The 16,009-nt window shown below is 41.4% G+C and overlaps 1 protein-coding gene across 1 annotated transcript; it reads left to right on the forward strand.

Annotated features, from left to right (window-relative positions):
* The first annotated feature begins 388 nt into the window (after window positions 1-388).
* Window positions 389-727, forward strand: LOC110585549 (cytochrome c oxidase subunit 6A1, mitochondrial-like). Its single transcript, XM_044918284.1, has one exon. The coding sequence runs from the start codon at window positions 389-391 to the stop codon at window positions 725-727; it is 339 nt and encodes a 112-aa protein (XP_044774219.1).
* Window positions 728-16,009: the final 15,282 nt, after the last annotated feature.

A 16,009-nucleotide genomic window follows, 5' to 3' on the forward strand; every position in this document is an offset into this window, starting at 1 on the left:
GAAAGAAAGAAAATGCTCCCCAAGTGTTGATGAGGATGTGGAGAAAAGGGAACCCTTGTGCACTGTTGGTGGGAATGTAAATTGGTTCAACCATTATGGAAAACAGTGTGGAAGTTCCTGAGAGATTAAAAATAAAATTATCATGGGGCACCTGAGTCGTGCAGTTGGTTGAGCATCCAATTCTTGGTTTGGGCTCAGGTCCTGATCTCAGGGTCGCGGAATCAAGCCCCATGTCAGGCTCCATGCTCAGAGCAGAGTCAAGACTCTTTTTCCCTCTCCCTCTGCCCCTCCCCAACCTACTCTAATGTGCTCTCTCTCCCTCTCTCTCTCTCAAATAAATAAATAAATCTTTCTTAAAAATAGAATTATCATATGGTCCAGGTCGAAAATGGCGGCGGCGGCGGCGGCAGCTGTGTCCCGGCTGTCTGGGCTGCTAGGTCGGTCCGGGGCACAGCTGGCGCGGTCCATGTCGAGTGGCGCCCACGGCGAGGAGGGCTCAGCTCGCATGTGGAAGGCTCTCACCTACTTCGTAGCGCTCCCTGGCGTGGGTGTGAGCACGCTGAATGTCTTCCTGAAGTCGCGTCATGGAGAGCACGAGAGACCCGAGTTCATCGCCTACCCCCATCTCTGCATCAGGTCCAAGCCCTTTCCCTGGGGAGATGGTAATCATACTCTATTCCATAACTCTCACATGAATCCACTTCCAACCGGTTATGAAGATGAATAAAGAGAACCTGGACCACCACCCAGTGGGGACCACAGCCCTGGTTTGGACCATGACTCTGCACACGGACCAGAAAAGTCTATGGGACTTTAAGCTCACCTTCCTCACTTGTATCAAATGATGACCAGTATACTGATCTTCCATCCCTTTGCTCATGGCAGGAGATGGCTTAAATAAATAACAGATTGGTCAAAAAAAAAAAAAAATAAAATTATCATATGATCCAGCAATTCCACTTCTAGGTATTTATCTGAAGGAAAAGAAATCACTATCTCAAAAAGATAACCACACCTCATGTTCACTGAAGCATTATTTACAATATCCAAAACATGGAAACAACCTGTGTCCACAGATGGATGAATGGATAAAGAAAATGTGACATATATAGATACACACACACATACACACAATGGAATATTATTCAGCTATTTTAAAAAAGGAAATCTTGCCACTTGTGACAACATGGATGGACCTCAAGGGCATTATGCTAAGTGAAATAAGTCAGAAAGAGAAAAACAAATACTGTATGATCTTATTTATATGTGGAATCTAAAAAAAAAAATGTAGGTTTCATTGATACAGAGAACATATTATTGGTTGTTAGAGGCAAGGGAGGATGGGAAAATGGGTGTGGGTGGTCAAAAGATACAAACTTCTAGTTATAAGCTAAATATATCCTGGGGATGTAATGTACAGCATGATGCCTATAGTTTACCTCAGCATATATTTGAATGTTGCTAAAAGAGTAGATCTTAAAAGTAGACTTAAGGGGTGCTTGGGTGGCTCAGTCGATTAAGCATCCAACTCTTGACCTCAGCGCAGGTCTTCATCTCAGGGTCATGAGTTCAAGTCTTATGTTGGGCTCCATGCTGGGTGTGGAGCCTACTTATAAATAAATAGATAAATAGATAAATAAATGCATAAATGTAGACTTTAAAATATAGTTTACTATACAATATTGTATATTCAAATCTTTCTAACAGAGCAGATCTTAAAAGAGATCTTAAAAAAAAAAGTAGATGGGGGCACCTGGGTGGCTCAGTCGGTTAATCCAAGGACTCTTGATTTCTGCTCAGGTCATGATCTCAGGGTTGTAGGATCAGGCCCCACCTGGGGCTCTGCGCTCAGCGTGGAGTCTGCTTAAGATTGATTCTCTCTCCTCTGCCCCTTCTCCTGCTCACGCTCTCTCTGTTTCTCTCTAAATAAATAAAATCTTTTTTAAAAAATTAGATCTGGGGACTCCTGGGTGGCTCAGTCAGTTGAGCGTCCCACTCTTGGTTTTAGCTAGGGTCATGATCTCAGGGTCGTGAGATCGAGCCCTGCATTGGGAACCTGCTTAAGGATTCTCTCCCTCTACCCTCCCCTCCATTGGCACACATGCTTGCTCTCTCTTTAATAAATCTTAAAAAAAAAAAAAAAAGTAGATCTCATCACAAGAAAAAAAACTTGTAACTGTGCGTTGATGAATGTCAATTAAGTTTATCATGGTGATCTTTTCACAATATATACAAATGTCAAATCATTATGTTGTGCTCCTGAAACTAATATGTTATATGTCAATTATACCTCAATTGTTTAAAAATACAATTAAAAATAACTATGTTGTACATCTAAAACTAATCCATTGTTACACATCAATTTCTCAATTAAAAGTTAAAATTTCAGAAAAATGACTCACTGGAGCAGTATTTCCTGAGTTCCTGCAAAAAAAGAAAAAAATTGCTGCCAAGAGAAACTAGTAAGGGAGTTGGGGAAGCTGGACAGGGAAGGGAGAAAGCCAAGAATGGGCGCAATCGCATGCAAAGTCCAGCCGGATCCTGGAGGGGACTTCTGGAATGTAGATAATTGCTCAGAGTTTAGAGTTTATCCCAACTGGAGTTAAAGGAGTTGAGCTCTCATGCTTCTGCAGTGGCTAAGGACTGGGAGTGTTGGCGAGGAGGAATGTAAACTCCTGGTCACTTCCTTTGGCCTTTGCCTGAGCAAAGCAGCTCTGATACTGAATTCATTTCCTTTGGCTGTATACCCAGAAATTACACTAAGTGAAATAAGCCAGATACAGAAAGGCAAATGCTGTATAATCTCACTTTGATGTGGAATCTAAAAAAGTTGAATTCATAGAACCAGAGAATAGAACGGTGGTTGCTAGGGTTTGGGGGCTGGGAAAGATGGGAGGAGGTTGGTCAAAGGGTACAAACCTTCATTTATAAGATGAATAAGTTCTGGGGATAAAATGTACAGCATGGTGACTATAGTTAGTAGTACTACTAACTACGTTGTATACTTGAAGTTTGCTTAGAAAGTAGATCTTAAGTGTTCTTACCACAAAAAAAAAAAAAAGAAAGAAAAAAAGAAAAGAAAAGCTAGGGGCACCTGGCTGGCTCAGTTGGTAGAGCATGTGACTCTTGATCTTGGGATTGTGAGTCGAAGCTCCATATTGGGCGTAGACATTACTCAAAAATGAAATCTTTTTTTTTTTTAGGCTAACTTTGTGAGATAATGGATGCATTAATTAATTTGATTATGGTAATCAGGTAGTCATTTCACAATGTATACATATATCAAATCATTTCTTTATACATCCTAAATATAGAGGGTTTTTATTTGTCAGTTATACCTCAAGAAGACTGGAGGAAGGGGGGAGAAGTTGTAATAGCCCAAGGACAGTCCTCCTAAGAGAGTTGCAGGTGCTGGCTATTAAAAAGCATTAAGAAATGTTTTACTAAGGGGTCCAAGAGGATCTAGGTGGAGCACAGACAGGGTCCACTACAGTGTGTTCAGGAACTAAATGGCTAGGAAGGGCAGAGGGAATGGTTAGAAATAGGATTGTGATAGGTCTCCCGTATTCTAGAACACTGTTCTATTTTTTTTTTATCAAACAAAAATGTATTGAGTACCGAAAATGTGCCAAATGCCATGCCAGCCCTGAGGATACAGTGATGGACAATGGAGACACAGTTATTTTGTCCTCTTGGCACTTATAGGCTGACCATGAATAGAAACATTAAGTTAGTTTTGAGCACTACAGGACACAAAAAAGGAGAACATAAGCCAGTTTGGGAGTCGGAGAAGGCCTCTCAGGAAGTAGGATGTGAGCTGAAGCTGAAGGGTGAACAAGATATAGTCAGGCATAGGCTGGGCTGAGGGGGAGGTGAGGAAGGGAGTGTTTAAGGAGATGGAACCAGATGTTCAAAACCAGGAGGCATGAAGAGTGTAGTGAGTTTAAGGAATTGAAAGAAATCTGGTATAACTGAGGCAGAAAGAGTGAGTGGCTAGAGATGAACTTGGGGATGATAGGAGTGAGCAGACTGAGGAGTAGTTAGGAGCCAAGTTCAGGATGATATACTGTAATCCAAGGACAGTGACAGGATTTAAATGGGGCTAATTGGATGTGGAAGTGGTGATAGGTCATGTTGGATTTACAAAACCTATGTCAAAGGAAAACTAAGATTCTGAGAGGAAGACCAAGTTTTGGGAAAGTGTTTTGCCACTTCATTCTGTTTTTAAATATTAGTATTTTTAATAGTGTGAGATGTTCATTATGGTATTTCAAAGACATCTGAAATCTGAGTGTTATGTGAAGTAAGATTTCATTTTTGTTTCATATATGTATTATATGTATGTTTATATATGAGACAATATGTACAAAACTGTAATAATGGGTCCCTCTAGAAAGTAGGACTACAGATTTTTTATTCCTGTTTTGCATGTTTCTATATTGTTTGAATTTTTGTGAGCATATGTTTTTACATAATTTTTATATGTAATATAAATATATTATACATATTATATATAAATATATTCTATTTATATTTTACATAATTATTAAAATGTGCCTATAATAATAAAAATTAAATAATAAAATAATAAAAAAGAAGAATAAAGGAAGATTGTGTGTGCTGTAGTTACTCTTTTTAAATCTTTTTATTTGAATATAGTTGACACGGTGTTACATTAATTTCAGGTGTACAACATAGTGATGTGGCAAGTTTATACATTATGCTATGGTCACCACAAGTGTAGCTAACACCTGTCACTGCACAACTACTACAACATCATTGACTATAGTCCTTATGCTGTGCTTTTTATTCCCATGACTATTCATTCCATAACTAGACACCTGTATCTCCCAATCTCCTTTACCTATTTTACCCCCCATACCCCTCCCTTCTAGCATCCATGAATGCGTTCCTTGTATTTAAGAGTCTGGGGGTTTTTGTTCATTTTTTTGTTTCTTTATTAATTTCTTTTTTTATTTTTAGATTCCACATATAAGTGAAATCATATGGTATTTGTCTTTCTCAGTCTGATTTATTTTACTTAGCATCATGCTCTTTAGGTCCATCCATGTTGTCACAAATGGCATGATCTCATCCCTTTTTACAGCTGCATAATATTCCAGTGTGGGCTCTGTGTGTGTGTGTGTGTGTGTGTGTACACGTGTATATATACAATATCTTCTTTATTCATTCATCTATCAGGGGACACTTACGTTGTTTCCATATCTTGGCTACTGTAAATAATGCTGCAATAAACATTTAGGGGCACATATAAGTTTTCCAATTAGCGTTTTCTTTGGGTAAATACCCAATAGTGGAATTACTGGATTGTATGGTATTCCTATTTTTAGTTTTTTGAGGAAACTCCATAATGTCTTCTACAGTGGCTGCACCAATATACATTCCCACCAACAGTGCACAAGGGTTCCTTTTTCTCCACATCCTCGCCAACGCTTGTTATTGCTTGTCTTTTTTTTTAATATTTATTTTTTTATTATGTTATGTTAATCACCATACATTATATCATTAGTTTTTGATGTAGTGTTCCATGATTCATTGTTTGCATATAACACCCAGTGCTCCATTCAGTACGTGCCTCTTTAATACCCATCATCAGGCTAACACATCCCCCCACACCCCTCCCCTCTGGAACCCTCAGTTTGTTTCTCAGAGTCCATAGTCTCTCATGGTTTGTCTCCCCCTCCGATTTCCCACCCTTCATTTTGATACTAGGCATTCTGACAAGTATAAGGTGATATATCTCACTGTGGTTGTAATTTGCATTTCCCTGATGTTATGATGTCGAACACCCCTTCATGTGTCTTTTTGGAAATATGTCTATTCAGGCCCTCTACCCATTGTTTGGGTTTTGGTTTTTTTTTTTTTTATGTTGAGGAAGGCTCTTTTTACAGATGAATGCTATCTAGAAAATATAGGAGAATGGTTGAATTAAGAAATCACCCTTTTTGCAGTATTGTGTCTCAACTACATTTCAATAAAAAGAGAGAAGGGCGCCTGGGTGGCTCAGTCGTTAAGCGTCTGCCTTCGGCTCAGGTCATGATCCCAGGGTCCTGGGATCGAGTCCCACATCGGGTTCCCTCCTCGGCGGGAAGCCTGCTCTCCCTCTCCCACTCCCGCTGCTTGTGTTCCTGCTCTCGCTATCTCTGTCTCTGTCAAATAAATAAATAAAATCTTTAAAAAAAAAAAAAAAGAGAGAAGAAAAAGAAATTACCCTTATGTCACCACAATGTGATAATTGACTCAGGTGAGAATCATCAATAGATGTCAAAATCATCAGGAGAGATTGATAGGCAACATGATGCCTGTTGTAGACTAATTGTGAAGAATAGTCTCACTTCTTCTCCCCTCTCTAGCCATGTCTTTTGCAATGTGACTTTGTAGCTCCCCTATCAAGAGATGGAGCCTATTTCTCTCTACCCCATGAATCCCAACTGGCCTTGTGATTTGTTTTGACCTATGGAATATGGAAGAAATGACAGTGTCAGTTCCTAACCTAGACCTCATGCACTTCCCCTTGCTCCCTTGGAATCCTACCATTGTCATGAGAATAAGCCCAGGTTAGCCTGCTGAGGAGATTCGAGGTGCTACAGGCAAGAGTGAGTCAACATCCAGCAGCAAAGCCACCTAGCCAATCCACTGCTGACCATAGATGCATGAGGAAGTCCAGCTGAAACCAGAACTGCCCTCCAAACTCAACTTAAGGGGAGCCTGGGTGGCTCAGTTGGTTAAGTGTCTGTCAGGTCATGATCCCAGGGTCCTGGGATCAAGCCCTGTATCAGGCTCCCTGCGCCCCCTGGAGAGTCTGCTTCTCCCTCTGCCCCTCCCCCTGCTTGTGTGCTCTCTCTCTCTCTCATGAATAAATAAAATCTTTAAAAAATTAAATAAGGTAAATAAATAAACAAAGTCAACTTAAATGGCCAACCCTCAGAATCCTGAACTAAATAAATCATTATTTTAAGCCACTCAGTTTTGGGATGGTTTGTTACGCAGCAATAGCTAAATAATCTAAAACCATACAGATTAGTTACTAATCACTAAAGGTGAAAATCTGCGCCATTCAGTGGAGTGATCTGGTATCTACCACCTTAGCCCTCACTAGTGGTGGAACAACCTGGCATTGTTGTTTCCTTAGGAAATGCAATAGCAAATACACAGCACTAAGTATGATATATTCTCACCAAAGTTGTTTAAGCTGAATCTAATCAAGTCTCTAAACCTCCAATCCTGTATAGAGAAAATACAGGGGAGAGAAAAAACAAGTGATATGGTAGCATGAAGAAATAAACAAATTAAGCATCTGGGAATTTTATAAGATGGTTGGCCTGGACTTTTTAGGAAGGAAACGTGTCATTAAGAAGAAAAGCTAAAGAGATATAACAGTTCTGGAGGCTGGGAAGTCCAAGATCAAGTCACTGGCAGATTCAGTGTCGATAAGAAAGACCCTGCTCCCTGGATCATAGACAGCCACGTTCTTACTGTGTCCTCAGATGCTGCAAGCAGCAAGAGAGCTTCCCAGGATCTCTTTTATAAGGGCACTGATCCCATTCATGAGGGTTCCATCCTCATGACCCAATCACTTCTCAAAGGCCCCACTCCTAACACCATCACATATGCTTCAACATATGAATTTTCGGAGGGACACAAACATTCAGTCTATAGAACCAGTCAACCCACAGAATCATGAGAAATATTAAATAATTCTCGTTTGAAGCCACCAAGCTTTGGGATGACATGTAACACAATAGATAACCGAAACACACAGATAGTCTTCATAAAAACCCTGTAAGGTAATTGCCATTATTATTCTCATCTTGTATAAGAGAAAACTAATGCTTAGTTTAAATAACTCGTCCAAGATTACAAAGTTCAGAAATGGCAAAACCACGAATTAAAATCTATATTGATTTGAAAATAGAGCCTAGGGGCCCCTGGGTGGCTCAGTCATTAAGCATCTGCCTTCAGCTCAGGTCATGATCCCAGGGTCCTGGAATCGAGTTCCGCATCGGGCTCCCTGCTCCACGGGAAGCCTGCTTCTCCCTCTCCCACTCCCCCTGCTTGTGTTCCCTCTCTTGCTGTGTCTCTCTCTGTCAAATAAATAAATAAATAAAATCTTAAAAAAAAAAAGAAAGAAAATGAGCCTAACTCCTAAGTATTACATTACAAAGCTTCTGAGCAAGGCCAATTTGTGCCCCAAGATATAAAATAAACTCTAAAATCCCATGATAGGGGTGCCTGGCTGGCTCAGTTAGTAAAGCATGCAACTCTTGGTCTTGGGGTTGTGAGTTCAAACCCCACATTGGGTGTGGAGATTACTTAAAAATAAAATCTTAAGGGGTGCCTGGGTGGCTCAGTCTGTTAAGCGTCTGGCTCAGATAATGATTCCAGGGTCCTGGGATCAAGCCCCACGTCGGGCTCCCTGCTCAGCGGGGCTTCTCCTTCTCCCTCTTCCGCTCCCCCTACTTGTGCTCTCTCTCTCTTTCTCAAGCAAATAAATAAAATCTTTGAAAATAATAATAAAATCTTAAAAATAAATAAATACATAGATTAAATAAATAAATAAAATCCAACTGTAGGGTAAAAAAGTTCTAGAGATAATATATTCAGAACACAAATAAATGACTTTAATGCAGCATTTTTGTCACCTGTGGGCAATGTCTCCAAACACAGGGCTTCTATTCAAAAAATACTTTGTCATAAACAGCCTTATTAGTGTTCACTCCAGGCAATACTAGAGCACAGGGGAACATGGAGATTTTTACAAAAAGTAAGCACCCTCCACAGAGAGTAAAGGGAGGGAAGAAAATTAGGATCAAGCATGAACACTAACATGTGGTCTCAGCTGGTATCATGGTTAAGAGGAAGAAGTCTTTGAAGAAAGATTAAAAACCGATGACAAAAAAGATGTTCAACATCACTAGCCATTATAGGACTGCAAATTAAGACCAAAATGAGATATAACCACACGCCTATTAAAACAGCTAAAATTTTAAAAGTAGTGACCACATCAAATGCTGTTGAGAATGTGGGGCATCTGGACCTCTCACACCTTGCTGGTACAACTGTAAAATGGACGGCCGTAGTTTGGCAGTTTCTTATAAAACTAAACATGCAATTACTATACAACCCAGCAATCACACTCCAAGGCATTTATCCCAGAGAAACCTGTGCATAAATGTTCATCACAGCTTTATTTGTAATAGCCAAAAGCTGGAAACAACCAAAATGTCCCTCAATAAGTGAATGGCTCGATAGACTGCTACACCCACTGCATGGAATACTAATCAGTGATAAATAGGAATAAATCATGAGACATATAACTTGGATGTATCGCAAGAGCATTACATTAGGTGAAAGATGCCAATCTGAAAAGGTTTTATTTTTTTTAAGATTTTATTTATTTATTTGACAGAGAGAGAGAGCACAAGCAGGGGGAATGGCAGAGGGAGAAGCCCGATGTGGAGCTCGATCCCAGAACACTGAGATCACACCTGAGCCGAAGGCACTCGGTCAACCGACTGAGCCACCCAGGCGCCCCTCTGAAAAGGTTTTTTTTAAAAAAAAGTCACATGCTGTATGATCACACTTATATAACATTCTCTATGTGACAAAATTGCAGTGATGGAAAACTGTTAGCAGTTGCCAGGAATGAGGGATGGTGGAGAGGAGAGGGGCAGGTGTAACTTAAAAGAGATAACACAAGGGAGACCTTTGTGATGATGGACTAGTTCTGCATCTTTTTTTTTTTTTTAAGATTTTATTTATTTGACAGAGAGAGACACAGCGAGAGAGGGAACACAAGCAGGGGGAGTGGGAGAGGGAGAAGCAGACTCCCCGCCTAGCAGGGAGCCCGATGCGGGGCTCGATCCCAGGACTCTGGGATCATGACCTGAGCCGAAGGCAGACGCTTAACGACTGAGCCACCCAGGCGCCCCTAGTTCTGCATCTTGATCGTTGTGGTGGCTACCTGAATCTACACGAGATATAATGGCATAGAACTATATACACACACTCTATCGATGCCAATTTCCTAGTTTGGATATTGGACTATAGTCATATACGCTGTAACCATTGGGGGAAGCTGGGAGAAGGGTATATGGACCTCTCTGTACTATTTTTGAAACTTCCTGTGAACTGATAATCATTTCAAAATAAAAAGGTAAGAAAAAAAAATTACAGTGTAAAATAGACCTCAATAAAGTCCATTTTAAAACTAACCAGAGGAAATGAATATAGTAACTTGTTTATTCTCACTGATCTTTTCCCTGGTTCTAATTCTTTGATGTTGTTTATACCCTATTTTGTGTGTTCTAATTGTGGGCCAAAAGAGAATTTGTGAAATATGGCAAGAAAAAGCAATATATGTTACTTTGCATTTAGCCAACAATGATGAAGGCACTTACTTTCCACCAGGAACTGTGCTAGACCCCAAGCACATGACTAATACCTGAACACATGCTCTGCTTTGCCTCTTTGCACATCCCACCACCACCACCTCCACTCCTCCCCACCTCCACACACAGTCCCTGACCTAGTTCTCTCCCACACTTCATTGCTTGTTCTTGGATTGTTCATCAAAACTTAAGTGGTATTTCTGAGGAAAGAAAAAGGCAGGAAACAGAACTCTTTGGTTGCCTCCAGAAAAGGGGAGAGCTCAGGATAAAGAGGGAAGAGGGAATGGCTGCAGAACAGCTAACATTAGACAGGGGACATGGGGAGGGTGGGTGGGTGTGTGCCCCAAGCAAAGGAGTTACTGAACAACAGTCCCATGAGCTATATGTTGTGGTGCCAAATTCAAGGCTGTTTACTTTATTCTGTACTGACCTCACTCTGACAACTCAAATTCATACCATTATTCCCAGGAAGGATTAGTGCAAATCTAATACCAAAGCTGGAAGAAATAATTCAGACAGGAGTGGTGTCTTCATAAATACCAAAGACATTCTTTTATTTAGTACCCTAGTATTCTATAAAGAACACTGAGAATGCAGATCTCAGAGCAGTGACTCAGGTACTGTGATTAATAGCCATTATTCCATGCCCCTGGACTTGAGGAACTCACAAAGGAACAGGGGACATCTGAGATCTACATCAGCTATTGTTTTTTTGTTTGTTTGTTTGTGTTGGGGGGTTGTTTTTGTCTTTTGTTTTGTAAATGAGACTCTCAAACACCAGAAAACATTTATTAAACATAGCTACATTCAGCATTATGGTACACTGAGGGCCACAGAGAAGGAATTGCCCCCTCCTTCCTTGCTCACATATGTCCTTAAGCAGTAAACTCCTCTTTTAAAACTTTTTTCCTCAGGGCACATGGGTGGCTCAGTCGTTAAGCGTCTGCCTTCAGCTCAGGTCATGGTCCCAGGGTCCTGAGATCGAGCCTCAGCAAGAAGCCTGCTTCTCCCTCTCCCAGTCCCCCTGCTTGTGTTCCTGCTCTAGCTCTCTCTCTCTCTCTCTCTGTCAAATAAATAAAAATCTTTAATAAAAAACTTTTTTTCTCATCTCAAACCTACCTTGTGTATTTTTGAAAATGTTGAAGTTTAACTGTGATTTTTTTCCCCCTAATCTCTAATTCCCCCAAGGACATCCTTGGTAAACCTAGAATGAAGGCATAAAATCTATGCTAACCCTACCAAGGAGAAATCCAGCCTCTTAGCTCCCCCCAAAAAGAATCTGGCTTAGTAATAAATGAACTTCTTGCTTATTGAGACTTCATTAAAACGGTCCAATATCAATCCTGGCTCAAGAATAAGATGGAATGAAGAAGCTGGAATTCCAGTTCCACAACCATAACAGAGACTGTGTCCAACTCACCCTGAATGTGTGTGTGTATATATATATATATATTCCCAGCATTTACTATAGTGTCTGGTACATAGGGATTGCTCAATAATCATTTTTTCATTAAATTGAAAACAGACAAGATGGTTTGTCAGAATTCCCTCCTGCCTTAAAGCACCTCTGAAACAAATAGAAATACATTTGATCCCAAAAGCATGTGGGAAACACACTCCTGATTTTTTATTTTTCTACCACATGCACAGACTTCTCCAGAATCTTTATCTCCATCCCCAAGCTCCAGATCCACATTTTTAAAGGCCTACTAGACAATCTCACCTGGATCTGGCTGGTGCCTCCCAATTAATATGTGTAAATCACGTCAACCCCAAATCTTCCTAGTCTCCCAAGCTAGACCAGTGGTTTCCAACCTATGAAGCAAGCACCTAAGAGATCGTGGAGTCAGCAGGGTACCAAGGACAGGTTGATGAAGGGGTCAGCCCCAGGTACAGGGCAATAAAAGTGTGTGTTGTCCATACAGAATATAAAAACAGTAATTAAATGGGCTAGAAATCAGTCAGCATTTTATTATCACTATGCATCAGCAATTCTGAACAATGCCAGTGATCAAATACTCCTCCAAACAAAATATCCTATGAGTCCAAGTTTTAAACAATTGCTATGGTTACTTTTGAGTTTTAATAATATTTATTTAAGCTTCGAGTTGGACATTTTTATTACTGGCCCTTTAATAAACATTGTAATCTGCATGGAATTGAACTCAAAGCACTCTCAGTTGTACAACTGTCCGCAGACACAAGCGGATTCAGTAGCTATTCCCATTCATTTAGAAAGTCTGCAAAGGTCCGGAATCATTCCAGACTACTTCAGGCATCCTTCATGTCTCCAGCCTCTGTGGTACTCCGTATCCCTACATTTAAACAGATTTGACATAAACAATGATAACATAGTGATAGTGTCTCAGTCAGCTGACAAAATACCATGGGTGGCTTGAGAAACAGAAATTTATTTTCCCACAGCTTTGGAGGCTGGGAGTCTGAGATCATGGTCTGTTTATAGTGAGGTCTTTTCTTCCTGGCTTGCAGATGTCAGCCTTTTCACTGTGTGCCCACATGTCAGAGAGAGAGAACACAAGCTCTTTGGCATGAGGTCCCCCCCAAAGGGTCAAATATGCTAAGTATGCTACTGCATGGAGTAATTCCCAGGGGCCTAGAAATCAATAAAACGGCCAAATATTATCTGCAAGCTGAATAAATAACAGAACTCACATTATATACATAGCCACATGCCTGGTCCCTAATTAGTTGACTTTGAGTTAATCAAAAGTGGTATTTTCCGGGGTGGGCCTGACCTAATTAGGTGAGCCCTGTAAAAGAGTCTGGAGGTTAGACTCTCTCTGGTGCTGGCGGTAAAATCAATCTTCCATTAATCCTCCAGCCTCAAGGAAATGAATTCTGCCAACAACTAAGGAAGCTTGGAAGAAGATCCTTCCCTAGTCAAGCCACCAGAAGAGAACATGGCCCTCACAACTCCTGCACTTCAGCTTTGTGAGACCCTAAGCAGAGGACCTAGCTAAGCTGGACTTCTGATCTGGAGAAACTGTGATAATAAGTAGAGGGTGTTATAAGCTGCTAATTTTTTTTTTTAAGATTTTATTTATTTATTTGACAGAGAGAGAGAGATCACAAGTAGGCAGACAGGCAGGCAGAGGGAGAGGGAGAAGCAGGCTCCCCGCCGAGCATGGAGCCCAATGTGGGACTCGATCCCAGCACCCTGGGATCATGACCTGAGCCAAAGGCAGCCGCTTAACCGACTGAGCCACCCAGGCGCCCCATAAGCTGCTAATTTTAAGGCAAGTGTTATACAGCAACAGAAAACCAAAGTGGTTTTCTGCACATAGCAGAATCTCTGACTTAAACTGGCTTAATGAGCAAAGAAATTTATTTTCTCATATAACAGGCAGGCCAGAAGTACTTCAGACTTCAATTTGGCTTGTTCAGAGGCTCAATTCCATCATCAAAGACCCAGATTCTTTGCATCTCACTACTCTATCCTAAGTGATGCTTGATCTTCAGATAGTTGCAAGATGGTTCCAACAGTCATAGGTGTCACATTCAGAAACATCCACAGCATAAAAAGCTAGAGTGTTCTTTTGTAAGGCACTTTCAGGAAGAGTAAGGAAACTTCCCAGAAGTTCCTCAGATTTTCATTCATGTCTCATTGTCCAGAGTCACACACCCATTCCGAATCAGTCACTGACCAGGAGAAAAGGACTTCCTCAGAGAGGTTCCACCCAACCTGGCTGCCCCTGGGCAAATGGGTGTGTGAGGCAGCTAAGTACTTGAACTAAATTAGGGTTCTGTTAAGGAGAAACAGGGAGAACGGACCAATCAAAGAGTTTACAAAAAAGACAAAGTGTGAAACCTTTAGCCCGTCAGTCCAGCACTGGCAGAATGAATTATACGAGAGCATCTAAATTAGAAAAAGGCAGAAAGCAGAGGGGCAAAAACAAAAAAGCCATACCTTGGCAATTAGCCCCTAATAGAATTAGCAGCTAATAGCAAGCACATTTGCAGAACATTTTTGCAAAAAGTTAATGAAGATTTATTTAAGATGTTAAAAACTGCCACAAATACCGAGATTGCTCTGCAATCAGTGATAAGAAATCTGAAACAACGAAGTAACAGCATGTCAGAGAGTAGCAAGGAGCAAGAACATTGCAAGAGACATAGCAGGTGAACAGAACAAATGATGGAAGAATCTCCACACCAGACACATTGCCTAAGGATTTTCATCAATTCCACAGAATCAGAAATTAGTAACAAAATTTTCTCTGTACATCATCGATAATATGTGGTTATGCTTAATTTAATTATATAATAATTTGCATATAATCATTATTACTCTATGGGTTTGAGTTCTAAGTTTAATAACTCCTCCTGGTATGGTTATAGATAATTTATGTTAAAATATTAGAGGCATAAAAAGCAAGCCATGTGTAACTATGAACTTAATGGATTGCTTTAATTGAAGAAAAAGAAATTATAAAAATATTTTAACTACCTTGGAAAGATAGTTAGACATATAGAAACCCACTCTCCCCTAAATAGGAGGTAGATGTACATGTATCTAACCATCCATCACATTAGACACCTTCAACTTATATGTATGTCAGTAATTAATAAAGCTGAAATGATTTTTACATTTTTTAATAGGTAAGTGGGTTACTGAATCTCTTCTAAGAACGTTTAAGAAATAAATAAATCGACTAGGACATTTCTTTGTTTCTCTGAGAATGCTGATGCTCTCAACAATACAGGTAGGAATTAAGTGAGTAAATCCTGGGGCAGGGAGGGAGAGAAGAGGATCTAGACAGAAGCAGAGTGACTTCTGGCTTTTTTTGCTGGTCCCCCTTCCAATGAAAGATTAATGGTGTGCAGCAGCCCATTGATCTGCCATTGTCCCCACTGCCCTCAGGAAATGGTGACTGACAGGAATGCTTAAGAGAGAAACGAAGGTAAAAAAAAGAGAGCGCGAGAATGAGGTGAACTGAAGGCAGCTTCTTTCCACAGCAGGTAGGCTCTCATCCCCTTTTTGTCGTGCGTATTATCTTTCTGATTGTGTTACTAGCTGTGGACAACTTCTCTGACCTCGCCATCGCCTGACAACCAGGTGCTGACCACTTCTCGAATTTTCTAGGATGGTCTGGAGCCTGGGCGTGAAGGGCAGAGAGACAGAAGAGGGGCAGACGGAGAAAAAGAGACTAGGAGTGAAAAGAAAGCCGCCTCTGCGGTCGCCCGGCCTTCCCGATTTCCACTGCCACTCCCCAGCCAGGCCTTGCCGGGTTCACGGGAAGCACACGGGCCAGCGTCTCATGGGCTGCTGGCGCCAGGCCGACGCCAGGTGCACGCCGCCGAACAGGAGATCCTGTTGAGCACCGGCAGGACGCGGACGCGGAGAGGGGTGAGGCACGACACGGCCGCCAGAGGGCACGAGCGCCCCAAGTCCTCCCGCGATGGCGTCGCCGCGACCAAGAAGGGAAGGTGGTCGGCCTGCGAGGAGGGGTGGCTGGGGCCCACGAGCACGCGGGGAGAGCGGGGCCCCACTCGCCTCCGAGTTGCGGGCCTCGGCGCACCGCGCACGGCTCCTCCATTCCCAGCCGCCCGAGGGCCCCGATCTGCGCTCGCAGGGT

Source organism: Neomonachus schauinslandi, chromosome 9 (genome assembly GCF_002201575.2).
Source record: "Neomonachus schauinslandi chromosome 9, ASM220157v2, whole genome shotgun sequence".
NCBI classification, from domain to species: Eukaryota; Metazoa; Chordata; class Mammalia; order Carnivora; family Phocidae; genus Neomonachus; species Neomonachus schauinslandi.